A 27,016-nucleotide genomic window follows, 5' to 3' on the forward strand; every position below is an offset into this window, starting at 1 on the left:
GTTTTATTGGAGTATAGAGTTTGAAGAGGTAAGTGATATGAGTTAAGTCTGAAAAGGTATGTGTTCCTTCTTCCATGGCCCTAGAGCTGCTACGCTAACTATTTTGGGCTCTGGTGGTCAAGAGTTAGGGAATTGTTTCCCAGGATATTAATATACAGTGGTGGTTGGGATTAGACACCTGCCCTCTTGGAGGCAGCACTGCATTTGTAATTTGTTTTACAGAACTAAAAAGCACTGAAAACATAGCATTCCACAGCTTATTCACAATTCAGAGTTTAAGGGAAAGACTTTGCTTCAACTTTTATTAAGCGTCTACTATATGCAAGGTACTATACTAGGCACTGTTTTTTCTTTTTCTTAACTGGATGGACCTTATATTTCATCAGTGAAGGGAGCTCCTGGTGAAAAACTTCCTTTTCTGATGCAGATCAACACCTACTTTGTTACTTACAGCCAGCCTCCTTTGAAGAAGTGAAGTGATTTGCCTAGGGTCACACAGCCATGTGGATTAGAAACAGGACTTTAACCCTGGCCTTTCCTGACTCTAAACACAGACCTCTAACCATGCTGTTCCAAGGCAGTGGACACCTAGAAAAAAAATAAAACTAATCTTGCCATCGAGGAACTTACATGTACAGAGATAAATAAATACAAGGTTATTTGAAGAGCAAGAAAGCATAAACAACTTGGGTCAGGGGAAATCAGCAAAGGTTTCATGGAACAGTTAATCCTGGAAGGAAAATAAAGATTTTTAAGAGGTAGAGATGAAAGATTGGTTTCTAGGCCTGGGGGATGATTTGCGCAAATACTTAAAGATGGGAGATAGAATGCCATTTTTAGGGAAGTAGGCCAGTTTGGCTGAAATATAGAATGCATAAAAATGAGTAATGTAAGATAAGTCCAGAAAGGTAGATTGGAGCCAGATTGTGAAGGACTTTAAAAGCCAGTTTGAGAAGATAAATCTTGCTTTTAAAATCTTTTAAATTTTTATTGGCAATGTATGGAGGTGGCCATTGTATTACTGGCCCATGAGTATAGAGTAACTTGTCTGAAGCACTTCTCATTCACTTTCGGTCTTGCTGCAGGGGTCAGTGACTAATAGTGACATGGAAATATAAAACAGTGGAATGAATTCTTCTCACTCAAATAACAGATTAAGCTTAAGTGGCAGTTAAGGTGCTACACACACATCTGAAAGCTTCCATCTAGCTGACTGTGAATTGGGGGTTTAAATCACAAGATTGAGATAGCCCTTGAGGCTATGTTGAAACCCTTCCATCATGGATTTGAGTTGAAAGGGACCTCAGAGGCCACCTAATACTGCCTTCTGATTTTACAAATGAAGAAAAAAAAGGCCCTGGAAGGTTAAATGGCACACCAAAAGCCACATAGTATGGGCATTACCACAGAATACAGTAGATGGAAGTAGAGGAGACCTCAACCATGAAGATGGCAGTGTTGGAGAGAATATGCTAATAGACAGGACAGCCTTGGGCCTCATAGGATCACCTGACATCAATAAAGCAGCAAGTGATTGATAGAGGTAGGTTTTAGCTGGTATGTAACTCTGAAAGTATGTTATTGGGCTTTGTATGTTTCCTATCCCAAGCATCTGTCCTCTCCACAGGAGTTCCCTTTTCCATCAATGGTATGGGAATGCATGGGACTGTACCCTGGTGTGTATGGAAGGAAAATTTTCCTGTCGTTTATTTTGCTATATGTTAAGTGAAATGTTCCTTGCTTTTAACTATTGTCTTCTGGTTGGTCAGATAAAAGAGGCATCCATTGGGGTTTTTGACATGGTTTCAAGTAGAAACTTACTCCAAATATCTTGAACCTGGGGTAGATTGTTAGGGGAAGGGGTTTGTGTGTGAAGGGAGCTATAGTAAGTATGTTGACTTCTTCCAGTTGCCATGGATAAGGTGTTCAAGAATTATTTGACTTTTTTTCACATAAAGAAAATTGAGAAGGAAACAGAATTTTGTCTCAATTTTGTGTTATCATTTTTGCTAATGACTCTATGTCATTTAATATCCTCAACCAGGAAAAAATATTACATAAGCAAAAGTTTATGATCTAATCACAGTTCCTAGTAAGTGAAAACCATGAACTTTATGCAAGTGCTATAATTTGAATTTCTCATATATTGTTTTACATCATAAATCCAGGATCATCAAATATTTTCACATGGTAATATCTCTAATCAAGGTAGAATTCTTTAATTAAAATTTATTATTCTGGAATAAAAGTACACTCAGAAGCACAATCAATGCTAATGCTCTTCCATGCTGTGATTGTTAGCTGGCTTTTGTACTGAACTCTACACAATGCTTATGGTATTGGTTTCTGTCCAAATAAGTGAAACTGGCTCATCATGAGAATTTTTGGTCGACCAGAAAGCTGCTTGTAGTCCTTTGTGACTGATTAAAGCAGATCCAAGATAAATTTTTTATTCTTGTTATAATCTCCTTCCGCATCTCTTCTGACTTCCCATGGAGATTGTCTTTTGACAGATGTGATCCACACAAGAAGATTTTACTCAATTCTCCCCTCCCCCCATACATATATTCTTCATTGTGGACCAATATGCTGATGCATTTTAGCAGCACTGTGGAGCTAAATGGTTCTTCTAGACCCCTGAATATGTCCTGACACCTTGCCTCTTTACTGCTCACCTGAGAAGTAGAATGCTCTGGAAAAAATCATAGAATCATAGATTTAGAGTTGGAAGGGGCCTTAAAAGCCTTCTAGTCCAACATTTGACAGGGAACATATGGCTCACAGAGCTTAAATGAAATACTTAGGGTTATGATCACCTAGTCAAATCTCATTTTAAGGCAGCTGAACCCTAGAAAAGTTTAAGTGACTTATCTAAGATCACAAATAAGTAGGAAAGCCTGGATTCACATCTTCAAAGTCTTCTATGCTCTTTCCACTACATCAGGCTACCTCAACTGGACTTTCTCTGCTACACAGCAAACCATTTTGCCCACCCCCCCATTCTAAATCATCCACACTCCTCATTATGCCAATTTCATCTAGCTTTTTACAAGCTCCCAACTCTACCCACTCCCTATCTTTCCCTGAACAGATGACCCCAGCCTCTGATTTCCTGAGAATATCTTTAAGCCAATCTGTCAACTTCCTCAAGGTTCTCTATTCTTTTCAAACTTCTTTCCTCCAGTTTCAGAGAGAGAAGGGACCTTCACTGAGAAGATATCCTCTTTATCTGTGCTCTTGATTTCATCCCCTCTATCATTTATCCTTTTCCACCCTCCCCTCACATATCCTAAATCTGTCTTTTCACTACCAGTTCCTCCTCCTTGTCCTAGATGTTAAGGACACACATGAGGAGAAAAAACAAACAAAAATGAAAAAAGCTTATTTTAATTATGTCTTCTTTTTCAATGAGCTATTGTCCTATCTCTTACCTTTTAGAAAGGGTATAAACTTGTTCTTCTACTTCTTTACCTCCTCAATCTCTTGCAATTTGATTTTTCCCCATACCATTTGTCCTCAAACTATGCTATGTTAGTCATAACTTAGTTGACCAGTATGGTATAACGGAAACAGCATTGGGGCCCAGGGGTCGTGGATCCAAAATGACTGACTCATACTACCTATGTGATCATGGCCAACTCTTAGCCTCCCTGGGTCTGTTTCCTCCCTTATAAAATGAGGGAGGAAGCAAGATGGCAGAGTGAAAGCAGGGACTTGCTTGAGCTCTCCCCCAAATCTCTTCAAATAACTAAAAAAAGACTGAACAAATTCTAGAGTGGAGGAACCCACAAAGAGACAGAGTGGGGCAGATTTCCAGCCCAAGACAACCAGGGAGATCAACAGGAAAGGTCTATTGTACCGGCCTGAGACAGGAACATCCAGTGCACAGGGCACAGTGGCAGGACTGGCCTAAGCAAAGCTGGAGCAGGCTTTGGGGGACTGAATCACCAGAAGCAGTGGAGAATTTCAGTCTTCTCAGCCCTCAGACACCAGACAACTTAAAAGGTCAGCGGGTGGGGTCCGTCGGAACTGAGAGAGAAGTGCAGTCCACCACAGGGCTGCAGGGTGTGCCAATACGGTCCCTGCACGAGCAAACAAGGAAGAGGCCTTGGGAGTGACTGAATCAGCTGCAGTAGTGGTGCAGCAGCGGCAGTGATGCTCCTGGAACTATTAGCTGACAGACTGAATGTTTGAAAGTCACCTATTCTGACTTCTGGGAGCCAAGATAGTGGAGTAAACAGTAAGTTGCTCTCACCCTCCCTTATTGACAGTGAAAAACCAAGAGAATATTGCCCTAGGAAAAATCCTGAAATAGTAGCGTCAGCAGAAAGACTACATATAGCAGTCTTTTAGCTTGTGAGGCTAGGGGGATTAATGGGAAAGGTCCCTCTTACAATGGCTGAAGGAGACCAGTACAGGAAGGGAGGTGTCCCAGCAAGCCAGTGGCAAGCCCCACCACAGCAAACCAGTAAGCAGGCCCCTAGCCCCCAGCACAAGAAGCCTGGGACAGTGGCCCCTGTGTCCTAGAAGCAGAGATCAACTTTAAAAGCCAGAAAAAAGCAAACAATATGAGCAAGAAGCAACATAGAAAAACAATGACCATAGAAAAGTATCTTGGTGACAGGGAAGATCAGAACACAAATTCAGGAGAGGATAACATTGTCAATATGCCCACATCTGAAACCTCAGAGGGGAATATGAACTGGTCTCAAGATCAAAAAACCTTCTTGGAAGAGCTCAAGAAGAATTTTATTTTATTCATTTATTTATTTGTTTGTTTGTTTATTGGTAGGCAATGGGGTTAAGTAACTTGCCCAGGGTCACACAGCCAGTAAGTGTGAAGTCTCTAAGGCCACATTTGAACTCAGGTCTTTCTGACTCCAGGGCCAGTACTTTATCCACTGCGCCACCTAGATGCCCCTCAAGAAGGATTTTAATAGTCAAATAAGGGAGGTAGAAGAAAAACTGAACAATTAATTTAAAAATACAGTTGACAAAATGGAAAAAAGTACACTGAAGAAAACAACTCCTTAAAAAGTAGAATTGGCCAAATGGAAAAGGAGGCACAAAAGCTAACTGAAGAAAACAATTCATTAAAAATTAGAATTGGGCAATTGGAAACTAAAGACTCTATGAGACATCAAGAATCAGTCAAAACAAATCAAAAGAATGAAAAAATAGAAGAAAATGTAAAATTCCTCATCGGAAAAACAACTGACCTGGAAAATAGATACAGGAGAAATAACTTAAGAATTATTGGTCTATCTGAAAGCCATGATGAAAAAAAGAGCCTGGACAGCATCTTATAGGAAAATTGCCCTGAGGTCCTAGAACCAGAGGGTAAAATAGTCATAGAAAGAATATACCAATCACCTGCCAAAAGAGATCCCAAATTGAAAATGCCTAGGAATATTGTAGCCAAATTCCAGAATTATCAGGTCAAGGAGAAAATCCTGTAAGCAGCCAGGAAGAAACAATTCAAGTATCGTGGAACTACAGTCAGGATCACACAGGACCTTGCAGCTTCTATATTAAAAGATCAGAAGGCTTGGAATGTGATATTCTGTACGGCAAAGGAGCTTGGATTACAGCCAAGGATCAATTATCCAGCAAAACTGAGCATAATCTTTCAGGGGAAGAGATGGACAGTCAATGAAATCGGGGAATTCCAGACTTTCCTGATGAAAAGACCAGAGTTCAATGGAAAATTTTATCTTCAAATACAATACTTGAGAGAGGCATAAGAAGGTAAACAGGAAAGGGGGGGGGAACATGTTATTCAGTAAGGGTAAGTTGTTTATATCCCCACATGGAAAGGTGATACTTATAACTCTTGAGAACTGTATCTTTATTAATCAAGTCCTCTATTTCAGTGGTGTCAAACTCAGAAACAGAGGCCCACTAAAACATACATAGGTACCTCATTTCACTGCATAATCATTGCCACTGCTTAATTGTCACACCCTGTTTTTTCAATCCAAAAACTGGTTTATAATCTTTCATTATATTATTATCACATGGTATAATTCTGTTCGTCATGCTGTCTAAAAGGTAAACAGAGCACAATGTATTAACCAGTGGCATATGAATATGCATTTATCTTTCATGCATTGCAAGCCAGGAGCCTAGAATTCTCAGTGCATGCGCATTGTCAGTATATTTCTGAAAGCTGACTTGCGTGGTTTGTTTAGAGTGCTGCAGTACTAATGGTATTGTCACTCAACCCAATGAAGAGCCATAGGTGCAAGGGGAGTGGATGGGCAGGTGAAGCTGCCACGAGTAAGTCATGTGACATGATAATATTTGCATCTTCCCAATTTTAACATATATTCACAAGTGTTCTGTGCACCCTAATCTTGCAACAGACAGTTTAGTAATAAATGATTTTTAAGTAATACCAGCACAATTTTAAAAGCTTCACATAATAGTTACACCCTATTTTTTTTTGCAAAAAAAAATTTCGGCATAAAATTTCTGATGATTATGCAGTGAAATATGATATTCCAGTGGGTGGCATATTGACTTAGAAAAACACATTTTTGAGGGGGTGATGTTTGTTTCCTTTTTCTTAACATTTAACTTTATTTTTTTTGAGAAAAATAATCATTCATTTTTGAAAGTTGAATTCCAAATTCTCCCCCTTCCTCCCCACTCTCAATACTCTAGAGAAGGCAAGCAATTTGATATAGATTATACATATGCAGTCATGCAAAACATTTTTATCTTAGCCATGTTGCAAAAGAAAATACAGGCCAAAAAAACCCCAAAAAAGGAAGTAAAAAAAGTATGCTTTAATCTACATTCAGACTCTATCACTTCTTTCTCCGGAGGTGGATGGCATTTTTCATCATAAATCCTTTGGAATTGTCTTGGATGATTGCATTCATCAGAATAACTAAGTCATTCACAGTTGATCATTGTAAAATACTGCTGTTTACTATGCACAATGTTCTTCTGGCTCTGCTCACTTCACATCAATTCACATAAATCTTACCAGGTTTTTCTGAAACTATCCTGCTCATCATTTCTTATAGCACAATAGTATTCTATCACAATCAGATACTACAACTTATTCAGTCATTCTCCAATTGATGAGCATCCCTTTAATTTCCAATTCTTGGCCATAAAAAGAGTTGCTATAAATATTTTTGCACATAAAGGTCCCTTTTCCTTTTATCTCTTTGTGGGTGCCAATCTAGTAGTGTTGCTGGGTCAAAAGGTATGTAGTTTTGTAGCCCTTTGGACATAGTTCAAAATTGCTTCCCCAAATGGTTGGATCAATTCACAGTCCCATTAGTGTCTCTATTTTCCTTTTCTGTCATATTAGCCAACATAATGGGTGTGACGTGGTACCTCAGAGTTATTTTAATTTGCATTTCTTTAGTCACTAGTGATTTAGAGTATTTTTTTTCATGATTTCTTCATCTAAAAACTCTGTTTATATCCTTTGACCACTTATCAGTGGGGAATGACATATTCTTGTAAATTTGACTCAATTCTCTATATATTTGAGAAATGAAGCCTTAGAGAAATTTGCTGTCAATTTTTTTTCCATTTCCTGCTTTCCTTTGAACCTTGGCTGCATTGGTTTTATATGTGCAAACTCTTTCTAATTTGATTTAACTAAAATTATCCATTTAACATCTGTTATACTCTTTCTCTTGTTTGGTGATGAATTCTTGCCTTTTCCATAAACCTGAGAGGTAAAATATTCCATGCTCCCCTAATTTGTTTATATCACTCTTCAGGTCTAAATCATGTACCCATTTTGCCCATATCTCAGTACAGTGTGAGATGTTGGTTCTATTGTATTTTTATTATTTTGTTAAACATTTCCTAATTATATATATTTTTGCATTTTTATTAGTAAGCAGCACTTTTATTTTTTTCCAATTACATGTAAAGATAGTTTTCAACATTCGTTTTTTTATAAGATTTTGAGTCCAAATTTTTCTCCCTCCCTCCCATAACCCCTCCCCAAGATGGCAAGCAATCTAATATAGGTTATACATGTGCAATCATGACAAACATTTCCACATTAGTCATGTTGTGAAAGAAGAAACAGAACAAAAGGGAAAAGCTACGAAAAACAAAAAGTGAAAATAGTATGCTTTGATCTGCATTCAGATGCCATAGTTCTTTCTCTGGATGTGAATAGCTTTTTCCATCATGAGTCTTTTGGAATTGTCTGGGATTGTTGTATTGGAGAGAAGAGCAAAGTCTATCATAGTTGATCATTGTACAATGCTGCAACTGTACAATGTTCTCCTGGTTCTGTTCTTTGCTCAGCATCAGTTCATGTAAGTCTTTCCAGGTTTTTCTGAAGTCCGCCTGCTCATCATTTCTTATAGTACAATAGTATTCCATTACATTCATATACCACAACTTGTTCAGCCATTCCCATTGATGGGCATCCCCTCAATTTCTAATTCTTTGCTACCACAAAAAGAGTTGCTATAAATATTTCTGTATATGTGGGTCCTTTTCCCATTTTTATGATCTCTTTGGGATACAGACCTAGAAGTGGTATTGCTGGGTCAAAGGGTATGCACAATTTTATAGCCCTTTGGGAATAGTTCCAAATTGTTCTCCAGAATGTCTGGATCACTTCACAACTCCACCAACAATGCATTAGTGTTCCAATTTTTCCACATCTTCTCCAACATTTATAATTTTCCTGTTTTGCCATACCAGCCAATCTGATAGGTGTCAAATGGTACCTCAGAGTTGTTTTAATTTGCAATTTCTCTAATCAACAGTAATTTAGAGCATTTTTCCATGACTATAGTTTTAACTTCTTCATCTAAAAACTGTTCATATTCTTTGATCATTTATCAATTGGGGAATGACTTGTGTTCTTATTAAATTGACTCAGTTGTCTATATATTTGAGCAACGAGGCCTTTTATCAGAAACACTGGCAGTAAAATTGTTTCCCAGTTTTCTGCTTTCCTTCTAGTTTTGGTTGCATTTGTCTTCTTTATGTAAAACCTTTTTAGTATTATCAAAATTATCTATTTTTGGATAATCCAATTATCTCATAATGCTGTCTTGTTTCATCATAAATTCTTCCCTTCTCCAAGGATCTGAAAGATAGACTATTCATTGCTCTCCTAATTTGTTTATAGTATCACCCTTTATGTTTAAATCATGTACTCATGTTTGACCTTATCTTGGTATATGGCATAAGATGTTGGTCTATACCTAGTTTCTGCCATAGTTTTCCAATTTTCCTTTCAGTTTTTGTCAAATGGTGATTTCTTATCTCAAAAGCTGGGGTCTTTGGGCTTCTCAAACACTAGATTACTATGGACATTTAATACAGTGTATTGTGTACCTAATCTATTCCACTGACCCACCACTCTATTTCCTAGCTAGTACCAGATTGCTTTTGATGATTACTGCTTTATAAGGCAGTTTGAGATCTTGTATGGCTAGGCCACTTTCCTTCACTTTTTTCCCCATTAAATTCCCTTGATATTTTTGGCCTTTTGTTATACGAGATTGTCATTTTTTCTAGCTCTATAAAATAATTTTTTGGCAGTTTGGCATGGCACCAAATAAGTAAATTAATTTAGGCAGAATTGTGATTTTTATTGTATTGGCTCAGCCTACCCAGCAATTAATATTTTTCTAATTGTTTAGATCTGACTTTGAGTGACAAGTGTTTTGTTAATTGTGTTCATATAGTTCCTGGGTTTGTCCTGGCAGGTAGACTCCTAAGTATTTCATGTTGTCTACAGTTATTTTAAATGGAATTTCTCTTTCTACCTCTTGTTGCTGAACTTTGTTGGCAATATGCACATGCTGACCATTTATGTGGGTTTATTTTATATCCTGCAACTTTGCTAAAGTTATTTCAACTAGTTTTTTAGTTGCTTTTCTAAGTATCATCATGTCACCTGCAAAGAATGATAGTTTTGTTTCCTCACTGCCTATTCTAATTCCTTCAATTTCTTTTTCTTTTCTTATTGTTATAGCTAGCATTTCTAGTACAACATTGAATAATAGTGGCTATAATGGGAATCCTTGTTTCATTCCTGATCTTATTGGAGAGGCTTCTAGCTCATTCTCTTTTTTTTTTTTCTTTTGGCTAGGCAATGGGGTTAAGTGACTTGCCCAGGGTCACACAGCTCATGTGTTATATGTCTGAGGCCGGATTTGAACTCAGGTCCGCCTGAATCCAGGGCCGGTGCTCTATCCACTGTGCCATCTAGCTGCCCCGTAGCTCATTCTCATTACAGATAATGCTTGCTGGTGGTTTTATATGGATATTACCTGTCATTTTAAAGAAAGTTCTATTTATTCCTATGCTCTGTAGTGTTTTAATAGGAATGGGTGTTGTATTTTGTCAAAATCTTTCTGCATCTAGTGAGATAACCATGATTTGTTGCTTTTGTTATTGATGTGGTCAATTATGTTGATAGCTTTCCTAATTTTTAACCAGCTCTGAACCGTTGGTATAAATCCCACCTCTTCATGGTGTCTTCATTATCTTTTAATCTGCTTCAGGCTGTATGTTTGACATTCTGCCCTACTTCATGAAAGGTCCATTTTCCCCTTGCAGGACTATATTGTTTTGTTGGGTAAAAAATTTTCACTCCTTCAGAGTGGTGAAAGTTAAATTGTATGTGACCTTGACTATATCTCCTTGGTACCTGAATTCTTTCTTGTTGCTTGAAAACATCTGGAAGCTCTGGGTTTTAGTTAGATTCCTGGAAGTTTTCATTTTGGGTTTCTTTCAGGTGACCAGTGGATTCTCTGTAAGTCTAGTTTATCCTCTGGTCTTCAGAGATTTGGGCAGTTTTAAGATTCTTGAAAGATAGTCTAGTGTTTCTTAAATTTCTTCTCCTGTTTTCTAGGTCAGTTGTTTTTGCTATGAGAAAATTTAAATCTTCTATTTTAGTCTTTTGACATTGTTTTCTTTTGTTACATTCCTTATTGTCTTACTGAGTCACTGGTTTCTGTTCTATTCCACTTCTTAGGAAGTTTGTTCCTTAAGCAAGGTTTTGCACATCTTGTGCCAACTTAATTCCTTTCCAATTATTTCTTCCATAGCTCTTATTTATTTTCTATTTTTCCCCCTCTAGCACTCTCATTTCATTGATAAAAACACTTTAAATCTTTTACTTCATCTCTTTCAGAAACTGTAGCTGAATTTGTGCTTCAGTTATACTTTTCTTCAGTGCTTTGCTTGTAGATGTTTTGGAATCATTTTCATCTTGTCTTCAGAATCCCTGGTCAAATGAGGTGATATTTGTAAAGCACTTAGCAAAGTGCCTGGTGCATGCACAGTATGTATTTAATAATGCTTTTTCCCTTCTCCCACCCTCATCATCACAACAGCCTCTCATGGTGGTTTTCCCCTTCTCATTCTTCCATCCTACTTCTACCTTTAAACTTGATGTTAGGGCCAGGCTCTGCAAACTGCTAGAGGGAAGGTCTGAGCTGGTCCTGTTGCTGCTTTCTTGCGGTATCACATGTTGTGTTATTCAAAGATCTCAGGGACAGGTCAGGTTGCCCTGCAAGAATCCAGCACTCCCAAAATGATGTGACCCAAGCATAGTCTTATCACTGCCCATGATCTCAGCTGACCTGGGTTTGGGTCTGAAGAACAGTAGATGCTTCTGATTCAACCACTCTCAGCCAGCTGGAAAGCTCTGGTTCTGAGGCTTCCTGCCTTGGTTAGTATTCTTCTGAAGGTTTCAAATTGAGGTAGAAATTGGAACTGAGAATCACCTCTGCTCCTGGGGTCAGAGTCACATGTCTGCTGTTTGTTTCTGCAGCAATTCCCTACCCCTGACTCAGGGCACAGGTTCTCACCTGCAGTCCACCCTGGATCTATAACCCCTAACAAGGTAGTGAACAACAAAGCTGCCAAGTTGGCACCTGTTCTTTCACCTTGTGGTGCCCTAGTATGGGTTTGGGACCTCCTCTTGTCCTGGTACACAGCTTCTCTCTGGGCAGCAGAGTGCTGTCCTTGGGGCCCTCCTAGCTAGACCTTGTCCCTAGGGCCGACAGACTTCTATCTCTCTTTGCAGACTTGGGTTGGTAAAATGACTGTGACTTTTTCTTGGATTTCCCATCAGAATTTAGTCTGGTGCATCTTCTAGATTTGTTTGGAGGAGAGCTATATTGCTTCCTGCTACTCTGAACACTATGCTTTGATGGTACTCTTGTAAATATTTTGGCTATGATGAATTTTATAGTTTTCTGTAATTTTCACTTTTATCAGTAGCCAGTGAAATAATGAGTTTTGGAATAATGGGAAGAAGGGCAGGCTGACAAGACCATCCTTATCCCTTTCCCCAAGAAGAGATGTAATTTTTAGGTATGTATGGGGTATATTATACAAAGACAATGTGGTATGCTGGAAAGTCTTTTGACTTATGTTTGAGGATTGGCTTACTATAATCTTATAGTCAAATGTCTACATAAGATGTTTGAATTCTTTACACATTAGTTAAAAGAAGAATTATAATGCTTGCATTATTTACCTCATAAGCCTGCTGTGGGCAAGGCACTATAATAATATATTATAATATGTGATATACTAAACAGGAATTAATTCTTGGGTCTAGAAATCGGAGTACTTATTTCCTAAGGTTTGGATTTTAAAAGGATCATTCATTACTTCTTTTTAAATTTTTTCCAGTTAGTAGAATCTTTTAAATTTCAGGGTATATTTTAAGACAGTTCAAATTCTTACTTTGGGTAATTTATATTTTGTCATTCCCCTTCTTGGCCTAGCAAGGATTACATCAGCACCATTCTCTCCATCCCTCTTTCCCTGCTTTGCATTAAAAGATAATTTTGTACTGGGTCTCTGATTACCTTTACAAATTAAAAACTTGAAGGGTGTTGAACTAACCACAGGGGCTCAAATTTCACCCTCTCATCTTCTAATTATAATAAAACAACACTTATTGTAGTAGCAGAAGCATAAGATCACAATTTAGAACAACTCAAATATGCCTGTCATAGTAAGGGAGCTTTCTCAGCTTTTAGAATGTGATGACTTGTCATGGCCTTTGTAGAATTCAGTGGGTAAATTTCATTTTTCTAGCACATTCCTGTATTATTTTTGATGTTGAGCTAGCCAATTAATATAACCAAACACATTCCTTTTCAAGCATCAGTTTCTTGGCAAAATAAAATAACTATTTAAAATATTGCCCACAGTGTGGTTTCACACCACAGCTGGGATTAAAGTTCAGTCTTGTTCAACTGAAAGGAAAATAAAGATAAATACAACACTATGGTAATTTTTCTGTAAAAAGATATATTTAAAAATAGGCTCTTTAAAAAGAGAACTTTTATGTACAGTTATTTAGTCTAGAAACAGTCAAAAAACACTATACAACAACTATCTAGGTTTTAGAAAATACAATTTGTAGCACACACAATCCTGGTACTGAACAAGATGTAGTTTTAAGCCTATGATTAATTCATTGTCTCATCACAAATCAATAATTCACATTTGTTAATAGCTAACATTCAGACTAAAGTTCAGGTTAAGAACTTGCCTGCATACTTCCCATTTGGGAAATTAGACAACCACCTCTGCCTGGCAGATGTAGTCTATCTGTAGTTCAGATAGTCTTTATTTCTTTGAGTGAGCAATACCCAACAAAGAACCTTCTCCTCTTTTTGCTATTTTTTCTTTTCTTCTCTTCTAAGTTTTGCTTTCAGCATAAGGGAAACAAAAACATCTTTATATGTGGTTGTTGGCCCAGAGGTACCACATTCTTTAAAAATAAAATTTCTGTGAGGGCAAAGTCACACATTTCTACAAGTTGTGTAATGACAGTGTATCTGTGCTTAACAATAAATGTTCTAGGAATAGGTTACTGAGCGCTTAATGCATTCAGGGTTGTTAGCACTTAGCTGTCCCTTGGCTTTCAGCTCAGCATCCTAGGTAGCCATCCACCTGATTAGGCAGTCTCCCTAGTCTTTTCCAACATGATGCCTTCTCTATCTATAACAGTTAACAACAAAACACTTTTGAAACATCAAAACATAGGTTCCTAGAAAATAATAAAAGGAGATGGCTTGTCAAAATTAAAGTGCTATAAGCTAGTCCCATCAAAAGACTGTCATAAGTTCTCAGATGACTTACTTGTATTAATCAGGAGTTACGTTCCTGAAAGAATAATTGCATATTTTATGTACTTCATGACACAATAATGCAGACCCAATTCACCCTCCACATGAGTTACTGTTCAGAAATAATTTAATTTTATGATTAAAGGGCACTGATCTGCCTGCATTGGGAAGGTCAAGGAGAAGGACTTGGGTCTATTCTTTATTTCATAACTGTCCATATTAATTAAGCTGTAGCCAAAGGAAATTGATGACTTGCAACTGAAGAGATACAAAAAAAAGAGGAACCCATGGAGAAACAATAGAGCTCACAAGGTATGACTTATTGGAACTGGGTAGGAAGAAGAAAAGAAAAGCTGTTCCTCTAACAGCTTGTTCTTCCTCTAGATTTATGTACAATGAAATCATCAATGAGATCCTTATTTTCTGCTCTGTTGGAGACCTATGTGTTTGTTCCCTTAGAATTAAATGTTCATTTATTACTTCAACTGTTAGGAATCACAAAATACAACGGGTAGATTCCATGAACAGTAATGAGATAGCAATAAAATATATGGATCAAAAAGTTTTCAAGATTTATAACTGGTAGTAAGCCTTGGTAATTGGAAAGAAAGGGATGTCAATAGGCATTACTTATTTTGGTGACACCTATAAAGACTAGAATGAAATTATATAAATCAAAATTACAAAACAAATTGTATATTTGTACTGAGACAGAATTCTGTGTAAAGAGCACATATCTGCAAAAGATAAACTGTCACCCAACACATTTAATAATCAAATCCAGTTAAATATGTTATCAAATCCAAAAGATCCTAGTGAAGTTTGGGGGTTAATCCCATAATTTAATAAGACCATCCCAGCCACAAGTTATAACCTTAGATGTTTCATGTGGGTGCCACACAGCACCTATGCATACTTTATCATGAGCTTTAAATCGACTGTAGAGTTTTGTAGTCTTCCAGTCCCAAATGTTTAATTTTCCATTTCCATCTCCTGATATCACATAGCTGCATTGGGGAGGAAAACAAGTTCACATTATTCAAATGTTTTAAATTTGAGATAAATGGGGAAGTTGTTTCTTCCAACTTTCTCATCTTAACACTAAACCCCACACCTCAGTACTTCTATTACATAAAAATCTACTGAAAGGGATAGACTATTGGTTTCAACAATGCAAACTGTTTCAAAGAAAGTGCATTCCAAGGAAATCAGATTGTAACATGAACACTGCTCTTAAGCTGCTGCTTTTTTTCAGGCTGGAATAGTTTATTTCAGCAATTCTAGGGCTATTTTTAACCTGGGTAAAGGGAGGGTAAGAAGTATAAATTAGCAGGATTGGGTGAAGTCCAAGGGAGCAGAGGAGGGCCCCACAAGTGGGGCCACTAGTCCCCCAGGCCTCTCAGCTGTGAGCATTATGTGTGCCCTATTCTTTCACCTTTAGGCATAATACAACCTGATTCCATACCAAGAATCATCCCTTTTGTTTCCTTCATGATTATTTTTGGTTTCAAAGTCATTGAGCCAGGACTAAGTTTGTCTGGTAGTGTAAGGTCCAATAGTCAGACTCAAGTTAGCCAGTGCATAGATCTTGGCATCTTCCATATGCATATATTCAAATTTAAGCCAAGAATGAAGCTATAGAATTTTGTGGTCATTTTCAGAAGCACATCAGGCTACAGCTGCCCCTGCTGGAAGGAGAGGTCTTCACCAGCCTTGTGGCAGCTATTCATGGAAGCAGAGTAGGATGGGGGCCTCCATATGCTGTGCATGCATAACTGTACTTTCTTTTCAATAAACTGATAAATTGGCACAGGAAAAAAAAAAGCTTTGATTCTGGGGGAACTGGTCTAGGCTTTGTCTGATGTCCTTAGGAAAGATACTTCCCTATTCTGGAATTCAAGCTTTCCCATCTAGAAAATGAGAGGGTTGAACTAGATGATTTCTATAGTAACAGCATCTAGAATGAGACAGGTTCTACTTCTACTGTCCTCTGCCCCAGTTAGAACATAACTGGAGTACTATGTTCATTTCTGGGACTACATGTAAGGAATAACCCTGACATGTCCAAATGAGGGAAACATAACAGTAAGGTAAACAGAAACCATGTTACAGGAGAATTAGATGAAAGGACTGGAGACAGGGCCCACCCCTGGGGCAGACCAGCAATAAGATCTCTCCTCCAGGGCTGGCCACCACAAAGACTCTTACCATAGCAGGCCAGTGGCTAAACCCTATGCCCAGGGCAGGATAAGAGGGAGGCCCCACGCCCCAGTACAAGCCAGAAGGGAACCCTACCTTCCAGAGAAAAGCGAGCAGTTAAGCCCTGAAGCCCAGTGAAAGCCAGCAGTAAGACCCAGAGCCCTCAGCACAAAATGCTTGGGGCAGCGCAGGACAACTCTCATGTAAAAACAGCAAATCACAAACACACAAAAAGGCAGAAAAAATGAGCAAAAATACCAAAACAAAACAAAAAAAAGAGCTCGACTACAGAAAGTTATATGGTGATAGTAAGGATCAAGGCATAAACTCAGAAGAGGACAATAGTGTCAAAATGGCTACATGTGAAGCCTCAAAGAAAAATGTAATTTGGTCTCAAGCCCAAAAAGAATTCCCAGAAAAAGCTGGGAAAAGAAATGAAAGTAATGCAAGAGAATCATGAAAAAAGAATCAATAGCATGGGAAAAGATAAACCAAAATCTATTGAGGAAAATAACTCCCTAAAAAATACAGTTGGCCAAAATCTCACTGAAGAAAATAATTCCTTAAAAATTAGAATTGAATAAGTGGAAACTAATGACTCTGTGAGACATCAAGATATGATCAAATAAATGTAAAAAAACAAAAAACAAAGCAAGAAAATGTGAAATTTCTCACTAGAAAACAACTGACCTAGAAAATAGATCCAGGAGAGATAATACAAGAATTATTGGCCTACTCAAAAGCCATGATTAAAAAAAAAAAAAGCCCAGACATCTTTCAAGAAATCATCAAAGAGGGGCAGCTAGGTGGCACAGCGGATAGAGCACTGGCCCTGAAGTCAGGAGGATCTGAGTTCAAATCTGGCCTCAGACCAAACACCTGACACACTTAACTAGCTGTGTGACCCTGGGCAAGTCACTTAACCCCAAATGCCTAAAAAAAAAAAAATCAAAGAAAACTGCCCTGACATGTTAGAACCAGAATACAAAACAGAAAGAATCCACTGATCACTGCCTGAAAGAGATCCCAAAATGAAATCTCCCAAGAACATCATAGCCAAATTCCAGAGCTCAAAGAGCACGGAGAAAATATTATAAGCAGTCAAAAAGAAACAATTCAAATATTGTGGAGCTACAGTCATGATTATACAGGATTTGGCAGCTTCCACATTAAAGAACTAGAGAGCTTGGAATATGATATACACCAGAAGGCGAAGGAGTTGGGATTACAACCAAGAATCACCTACCCAGCAAAACTGAATATAATCTTCCAGGGAAAAAAGTGGTAATTTAATGAAATAGAAGACTTTCCAGCATTTCTAATTAACAGACCAGAGCTGAATAAAAAATTTGACCTCTAAGTACGAGATTCAAGGGAAATATAAAAAAGGTAAAAAAGAAAAAGGAGAAAACATAAATTCAATGAGGTTAAACTATTTATATTTTTCTATGGAAAGATACAATTTGTAACTCTTAACTTTATTACCATAAGACCAATTAGAAGGAGTATATGTAGATACCCCCCCCAAAAAAAATAAAGGGGTGAGAACGAAAACTGCACTGGAAGAAGGAGAGGGAGACTGAATGGAATAAATTATCCCACATAAAAGAGGCATGAAAACTACTATAATGGAGGGGAAGATGAGGGGGGTGGCAGGGAAAACTTAAACCTTACCCTCATCAAAACTGGCTCAGAGAGAATAACATACACACTTAGTTGGATATAGAAATCTATGTTACTCTATAAGGAAGTAAAAAGGAACAGGTATAACAGAAAGGGGAGGGAGGACTGATACAAGGGAGGGTACACACACACACACACACACATTCATTTTAACCAGTGTTAGATAGAAGAGCAGAAAGGAAGATTTATATATACCTCATATCTGGAGAAAAGTCCACCTGACAAGCATATCCTGCCACCATGTGCCCTTTAAATATTTTTTTCTTATTCAATCTAAATCGGTTCTGTGCTCCGAAAATTAAAATCTGATTGTCCATGGACTGACATGCCAACCATTTTCCTGAAAGGCAAACAATGATATGAAAAAAAAAGACCAAAAAGAGTTACATTTCATTAAAAAAAATCATTTTCTCTAATACTCCACCACTATCAACATGAAACTAATATACTTCTTGTAGAATCCTATAGCTGTGCTATGTAGCAGCTCTCAAAATTCTGCTACAGAGCTTTCTTTCCTATCAAGTGGTTGTTTTTGCTCATCTAACTCCATCTTATTCAACAAACATTTATTATGTATTGCATACATGGTGAACTGTGCTACAGATTGGGGAGATCCAAAGTTTAGTCAAGGCATAGCCTCTGCCCCCATGAACCAGTCTAACAAGGAGATAAGACATATACAAATAAAACATTACATGAGAACACCCGGGGAGCTGCAAAACAAGGGCTATGTAGTTGTAAGGGGAAGACTGCTGTTGCCTGGGGGGGATCAGGACTTCCTAAAGAGGTGACATTTAACAGATGAAAAGGAAGAAGGAAAGAATTCTTAGAATCTAAAATGGGCAGGTAGCTTCAAGGTCTTTAGTTCAATACCCTCATTTTAGAGATGAGGAAACTGAGGCCCATAAAAGCAGCATTACATAGTACAAAGAACATTATACTTGGAACTGAGAGAGACCTGGATGGAAAGGTTGTCTGACAGTTTGTTTTACTTAAACTAAGCATTCAGAATTGGGTCTATTCAATTTAACTGAATAAACATTTATCAAACACCTAGGTATAAAGCACTGTGCTAGGCATTTAGGAAGTCAGAGATTAAAAAAGCCATAAGCCTTACCCTCAAGGAGGGGCAGAGGACTTAGACAGTTTACACAGATAAATACAAAACAAGGTAGGGTGTTAAAAGGGTAAAGGAGAGACAAAATATACGAAGCAAATCTTATACATTTTCAGCTTGAGAGCTGAAGCAGAGAGGGCTTCAGTGGAGGAGGTAGCATCTGAGCAAAACTTTGAAATAAAAAGATTTCAAAAGAATAAGATAAAAAAGGTATTCTAAGTATAGGGGATGGCTTGTGAGAAAAATTCTACAAGAAGGCATTTCAAGTTCAGGGAAGAGAGAGTTGACTAAATTGGCTGAAACCTAGTGCATGTGACAGGGAATAAGGCTAGAAAGATCTATACCAGGAGTGGGGAACCTGCAGCCTCCAGGCCACACGTGGCCCTCCAGGTCCTTAAACGTGGCCTTTGGCTGAATCCAAACTTCCCAGAACAAACCCCCTTAATAAAAGGATTTGTTCTGTAAAACTAGGACTCAGTCGAAAGGCTGTACTCAAGGACTTAGAAGGCCACATGTGGCCTTGAGGCTGCAGGTTTCCACCCTGGATATGATTATATGGTCATTAAAAAGGAATTGTTTCAAGGTTTCACAAACAACTTACAAAAGCCATAGGAGGGGAGCCATCATTGCATAATGAATAGAGAAATAGCCTCAGATGCAGGAAGACCTGGGATCAAGTCCATCCTCCAACATACTGTTGACACAGGGAGAGTCGCTCAACCTCTAAATATCTCACACTCCTGGCAAACTTTCTAAGACATAAAACAGCTTCCACTCTGTATCGGTAGAGTGAGTCCCCTTTCTAGCAGTTCTCTATAGACATAAGGGTGGGCAAAGGTATATTACAAAATGATTCACAAAATAAAAACTTATAGTTTTTGCTTTTGTCCCAGAAAATCTTTTTTGTTTAATCCCTAAAGCCTTCAAGTGGGAAACTAGGTTAAGACAAAGCTGATTTATCAAATTACTGAGCTGCCAAAAGGGATTCTGTCAGCAGAAGAGCTAGGGAAAAAGATATGTTCTAATTTTGAGTTGTAAATCCTTAGAGATTTAGCAGATACCAGCTGTAAATCACTGTATTTATTTCTTTAAATACACAAAATAGTATGGTGGGTGATTCAAGAAATGAGCTAGTTAAGTCATCTATAACATAAAAGTTTACAAATATACATAACACAATGATAACGAAAAAGGGAATAAAAAACGTCTTTAGTATTGGCAAAAGTACACCAAGTTCTATGTGTTCATTCCAAAACATGAATTTTGTACTGACTTACCATTTGGAGACAAAGTCACTGCAGGCATTGAATGCATACTGGGTTCTGCTATGTATTTAAAATCTACAGGAATGTCCCTGCAAACCAAGAAACATATAAGGTGAAAAACTGAAGAAATTTCTTCAGAAGAAGGAATGTCTAAACTCTGTTTCCTATTAAGAAAATCATGAAACACAAGGGGTTAATAGACTAAGAAATGCTGGAATAGTATTGGAATTTTTAAAAAATACTGAAATTTCCTCATTAAGCTTCTTGGAAAAAAAAATTATATTGTTTGTAACAATACTTTTATTGATAATTATAACAAAATTAACATTGTTAGTGACATGTAAAGCAGTGAACAGATCGGAAAACACTTTTAATTTGAAAAATACTATAGATGCAGTTTCCATTTCAATCATCAATCAAGTCTGTATTTTTATTGTATTTAGAACTAAACTCAGCCAAAAGAGCTAAAAAAAATGGCCAACCTATTTAGCAAATTTCTTTGCACTCGGCCAGGTTGTTCTTCTATAAGACATATCTCATCCCTTTGCTGAAGCATCCATAATTCTGGTTGGTAGGATTTAGTAGAACTTATACTCTGGCACTAGCCTATGAGAACCTAATGTCACCGCTACATAATAAGGAAGCATGGGAATAGGATCTGAGTGAAGACTGTTAGCTACTCCATATGATTCCATTTTCTAGCCCGATATATAATAAAGAGATGACAACTAGCATCTTATGCAGTTTCAAAAGTAAGAATCATATGGTCTGAAGATGTCTCTCTTGAAACAGAGACAAATCAAAGGCTGGGTGAGCACTTGTCAGATATGTTGGGGGAGAGAGGAAGATTCTTATTCGCACAGGAACTGGATTTGATGATCTCTAAGGCCCCTTCAATTCTGAGATCCTCTAAGAGACTCATGGATTTTTAATGAAGATTGTGGTTAAAAAAAACAAAACACGATCCTTCCATTTGAAAAGAATGGGCAGCTTTTAGGGAAAAATAAATCACATTTCATAAAATTGCCAATAGGCTAAATCAGTTTATAATGGTCATAATTTTACATCTATTTGAAAACTAATAAATGTTCTTAGCTTGTGAGAAAAACCATGAGTGTTACTTAAAGATACAAGGGAATTTGGCCAAAGATCACATTTGTGCCTCTGGTCATAAATATGCAAGGCAAGATTCAATGAAAACCTACGCAAACTGCTGGGGAAAACAAACAAACTCAGAGTTGTGTGTCCTTCTAATGGAGTGGTGGGCGTGGGGGTGGAGCACAGTTATTGTGTATTGTAGTATAATTCTTATTTGCTTTAATCATAGGCTGTGAAGTAATTAAAAACCTCACTGACAAGGCAGACTCCAAAGGCAGTATTATTTTTAACGGGTTGTATTTTTTATGATTTGTCTTTGGTTGTCCATTTCCCTACTGTTTGTTTAGTATAAACTGTGTCAGACTTCACTAGGATGGAAACTCACCATTCCCAAACGCGTAGGCTCTTGTCGTCAGAAGTGCTTACAAACCGCCTGTTCTCATCCACAAACACAATGGTGTTGACAGCTCCCAAATGCCTATCATATTCTTGCACAATCTCCCCACTTCTGATGTCCCACTGCAGGTTGAAAAGCAGAGTACAAAGAAGTTAGAAATGGTGCACAATTATTAAAACAACAGGATAAAAATTCACTAAATCTGGGAAGCAGAGGGGAAAAGATAACCAACATCAAGTTCTCAAGAGTTTGTTGATTCTTAAAATAAAATGTGGCTGACTATAAACCAGTTTTTTTTTAATACAAAACTTCTAATTATATATTGTGGGCAATTTCTCTGACAATATCAGCTGGAAATATAACATGTAGGTCTAGAATATTAAGTTTTTTATTTCATAAACACTTACTTGTACGATCTTCTTATCTGACATACCAGCCACAAAAAGATTCTGTTTATCTTCATCAGGATTGAACTTGACACAATAAGGAACTTTCCGGTTTGTAAATCTTGATATACACTGACCTAAAATCAAAACCCCAAATTACCTGTCAATTTGACCATTTAAAAGCAAACTTGGAGTTAAGCCTGTCGATATAATAAAACTTTCATGAAGCTTGCTTGTTTCAATACTTTAGGCTATCTTATTTTTCTTCTCAACTTACAATCAGCTTTTTACTAAAGAAGCTAAGGAAGGAATTTTTATAATTCACAGTGAATGCAAAATATACACAATTCTCAGAAATAAGAAAATTATAATTAAGTAGGGATAGATACATATAAAAAACTAGAATAATAGAGAAAATGAAAGCTCAGGTTAATGAGACGGTTAACACATCAAGTAAAGCTAACTTGTCTATGGAAGAAGGGTAGAGAGGCATCACTAGGACAATATACTAGCTCAAGCTATTCCAACAGAAAGCATTTTGAGAAGATTTCATATTCACTAATCTCTGAAAATGTCTCCTTATGAAGAGCAATAAAATGGATATAAGATCACTTTTATTCATCATATTAACTCCCACCCTCAATTAACGGTGCAATTTTCTTTGTGAAAGACCCATTTGCAAATTGAAATTTTACCTCTTCAAGAGTTGTCAGAAGTAGCAAGGAAAAATTTAAGAATGATAACATTTTACTGTAAGCAAACTGAAAAATGTGTTTCACTTAAACAAATTCTAACAAGCTAAACAATTATGTATTAATTTGGCTATACTACTTTGAAAATTTTACCTGTCTCTGTGTCCCATAGCTTAAGATACCTGTCATATGCTGCACTGAGGAACTGAGTTCCTACACCATTAAAGCAGATATCTCTAACAGCTTTACTGTGACCTGAGGATAAATAAAAAAAAATTGGTGATGAGGAGGAGAGAAAAGTTAATTTTCTCTTAGAATATAAACTCCAAGAGAGATAAATTAGATATTTTAGTATACTGGGACTAATAGTTTAAAACAATTACCATAGCATTTCCTAATAGCCAGTATAAAACATCCAATAGTTAAAGGTATGCAACTTAATGAGCCAATTATTGTCTAGATGAAAGGCAGAAACTGATTTTTTGGTGTTGGTTGCTTCTGAAATGGCATATTCTGAACTATTAGTCAAACTTATGGTATATTTTGATACATGTGAACCAAGTAATTTATCTCCTTTTAAAGGGAGAGAGGCAAAACACCCAGAACCAAAAAAGAAAAAAAAAGGAAATGTTAAATGGTTAAATAAAAGCAGACACTTTATTTGGTTTGGTGAAAAGGAACCTGAATGAACAGTAAGATGATGGGGAATAACTATGTGGCCATCATCTTCCTGAGATTCCTACTGAAAAAGTCCTTCCCCTGTGTCTTTAGAAAACAGTTCCTTCTCTCTCAATGTGGCGAAGCCTACGTTGCTCCCTTTTTGTTCTGTTTCCAGGTCCAAATTCATATTCTCAAAGGTTCCCCTCATTTTACTTCCTGTGGGTACTTAAAGACATCAGCAAGCTTTTGGCTAATGAAAAGAGGCTGACAGAGGAGTGGAGAAGCTAGCTATATAAGACTGCCATTCACAAATAATATCTGACAAGTACCTTAAAAGAAACTCAACAACCTATAAAGTTTATACCATATCATTCGTGTATAAATGCCATTGAAAGAATTTAACATTTTTCAAAAAGGTAAACGGTTTAATCAATTACTCTATTTATCTGCAGAGCTCTATATGTAAAGTTATACTAATATTAGCATGGCATTTTCAGAATGGACTCACCCAAAATAAGGCATTACATAGACACAAGGATGCATAATTAGAATCAATGTATCTAAGGCGGATGCCAGATTCAAAGCCAAAAGTGCTTTTGTTAACAATATAATAAATTCTTTCTCTTCACAAATGTCCACGTTTGTGACCAACAGACACCACCTCAGTATCAACTAAAAACAAGCAAAATGGCCAATAATGCTTTCACTTGGTAAATTAGCTTGGTCACCTCTTTACTCTCCCTAGGGTTTTCTACACTTTATTTGCAAAGACATTCATTCAATTGCAGATTCCACGGACATGAAACACCCTTACCCTGATTTTTCCCAAAGAGTTTCCCCCCCCACTGATACTCACCAATCCAAATGAAGCATTTTTGGTAGGCTGCAAAGATTAATAGTAATACTACCCTTGAATGGTTTACTCCCCATCTATGAACAAGTGAATACAGCTATAAAAGCTTTCTCCTTCTATGAAGCATATATATACATCATCTTGCAGCAGACTGACACCTAATCACTACCAGCTATCTAATTTCACCATGAACACTACTAGTCAATGCACAAATGGGACAAACAGATTTCTTACAACAAGCCTTGCTAAGAGCAGAATCGTTAATAGTAAAATCACATGATCAGGAGTGCTATTTTTGGATACAAAATACATTACTCCACACATAAAACTTAGGTGTATATATATGTATGTGTGTACACACACACGTGAATATATACACACAGAATACATACTATACACTTATACACGTGTACACACACACACACATATATATATATAAAGAGAGAAATATTACCAACAAATGTTCTCAAACAGCGCCGATCTCCATAAACTTCCCATAGCTATGAAAAAAAAAATGGAAATGTTAAACTGCTCTCATAAGTTCAGTAAAATGACAAGTTTTACTATTAACAGTCATGATTGCAGAAGCATGTAGATATGTTACTGGTTTTGAAATTTAACTATTTTGTTCTATTCACTTAAAACAATAAAGTTTTTAATAATAGCAAAAAAAAAGTCAAAAGAAATTCTGCCCACCACCTCCAAATCTGGTATCCAGTAGAAATATGTTATGATTACATAACTAACTAAAATCCAGTAAGCTTACAATTACTCTGTAATTACCTCACACTGATCTTTTTTCAGGGTTAAAGGGAATACAATGCCAATCTGCATACATAATAATATAGATGTTAGACAGAAACTAATGGCTTAAATCCCAGACTTCTTTGCTTATATATTTTAAGGTCCTATAGGCAAGTGATCAAATGGTTGCTCTAGCCAGAGGAAGCTACTACTTCATGGACCCATCTCTTTCATATATTTTGGTTTACAGTCATGAAAAATTTATGAAGAATGAATTTTTAATACAGAACTTTTTGAACCCCAAGACCACTACAGGGCTGATATTCCTCAAACTACCATAACATTTCAGGTATGGACAAAACACATAAAAATGCACATTCTGATTCTGTATGTCTTAGTATGTAAGCTGGCTCTTTCAGGTTAAAAAGAAAGACTCTAAAGCTGCAGTTGACTTACATGTTGAGAGTGCTGGCAAAGAGTCTTACCTATACTGATTTTGTCATTGTTGCTGTAGTAGAAGCTTAGTGGTCAGAGATCACTTGCCAGGATATAGAAAGCAGCAGGGGTATTTCTGCTACCTCTTGAGAGCCACTGTCAATAGTTGTGGGTCCCAATTTTGCCACATCCTCTCCAACATTTGTCACTTTCCCTTTCCATAATTTTAGCCAATCTGGTAAGTGTAAAATGATAGCTCTAGGTTGTTTTAATTTGCATTTCTCTAATCAATAATGATTTAGAAGAGCATTTTTTTTCATATGAGTATAAATTGTTTTGATTTCTTCAGTTACTAAACTACCTATACCCTTTGACCCAGCAATACCATCACTTGGTCTATTTCTGAAGATAATTAGGGAAAAAGAACCTATATGTTCTAAAATGTTTATAGCAGCTCTCTTTGTGGTGGCAAAGAACTGGAAATTGCAGGGTGCCCCTCAATTGGGGAATGGCTGAACAAGTTGTGGTATATGATTATGATGGAATACTACTGTGCCATGAGAAATGATCAGTTCAATGATTTTAGAAAAACATGGAAAGACACGAAATAATGAAGAATGAAATGAGTAGAACCAAGAGAACAGCAATATTGTTTTAAGAACAACTTTGAGCAAATAAGCTTTTTTGACTATTATAAATATCCAAATTAACTATAAAGGACATATGAAGACACTACCTGCATCTAGAGAAAGAACTGATAAATAGATGTATATAACAATTATACACACACACACACCAATTTGTGTCTAATGTTAGCCATCTCTAGGACAGTAAAGGGAAGAAAAAAAATTACATAATAATTTTGTTGTATATTTGAAAGGAATAGCAAGTTGTGCATAGTAGATTTACAGTTTCATGCGCAATCATCTATTTTTAAATTGTACTATGTTATGGAAATGCTTGTCTATTCCATAAATTAAAAATAAAATTCAAAAACAAAACCAAAATAAATATTTTTTAAAAAAAAGAATAGCTGAGTCAAAAAGGCTACCCATGTTGAATATAATTAATAAATGGATTTTTATTAATTAGTGTCAGCCTGTACTCCAGGTCCACTTACACCCTTTGAAATATAGTTTAAACTACTGAAAAGATGTGAAAGGAATATTATCTTACTTTGCCTGATAGTGAGATAATAAATCCTTGGCATGGGACATTTTTTATATGACAAGAGACATGAATGGTAAATGAATTCCAGACAAGAATGTTTGCTGAGAAAAAGTTAAGAATAGTTGTAGAGGAAAAAAGCTTTGGTTAAATGTCTTTGGTCAGAAAGAGGTAACAGGGAAAGAGTTTGGTAGGTTAGTCTCTAAGTCCCTTTT

General features: G+C 36.8%; 2 protein-coding genes across 2 annotated transcripts in view; one reads left to right on the forward strand and one right to left on the reverse strand.

Annotated features, from left to right (window-relative positions):
- The window catches only part of METTL24 (methyltransferase like 24), a 207,670-nt gene that overhangs the window by 179,566 nt on the left and 1,088 nt on the right, over window positions 1–27,016 (forward strand). The gene's annotated exons all lie outside the window — the stretch shown is intronic.
- CDC40 (cell division cycle 40) overlaps window positions 13,262–27,016 on the reverse strand; it is a 53,794-nt gene continuing 40,039 nt past the window's right edge. Inside the window, exons 9-15 of the mRNA XM_021008065.2 lie at window positions 24,910–24,955; window positions 23,096–23,197; window positions 22,272–22,387; window positions 21,853–21,986; window positions 20,382–20,458; window positions 18,183–18,327; window positions 13,262–15,112 (exon numbers count right to left, since the gene is read on the reverse strand). Of these exons, the coding sequence (XP_020863724.1) occupies window positions 14,935–15,112; window positions 18,183–18,327; window positions 20,382–20,458; window positions 21,853–21,986; window positions 22,272–22,387; window positions 23,096–23,197; window positions 24,910–24,955 (798 nt within the window). The 3' untranslated portion in view covers window positions 13,262–14,934. The remainder of the gene's footprint in view (window positions 15,113–18,182; window positions 18,328–20,381; window positions 20,459–21,852; window positions 21,987–22,271; window positions 22,388–23,095; window positions 23,198–24,909; window positions 24,956–27,016) is intronic.

Source organism: Phascolarctos cinereus, unplaced genomic scaffold (genome assembly GCF_003287225.1).
Source record: "Phascolarctos cinereus isolate Bilbo 61053 unplaced genomic scaffold, phaCin_HiC Scaffold_5;HRSCAF=322, whole genome shotgun sequence".
In the NCBI taxonomy this organism is placed as follows: domain Eukaryota; kingdom Metazoa; phylum Chordata; class Mammalia; order Diprotodontia; family Phascolarctidae; genus Phascolarctos; species Phascolarctos cinereus.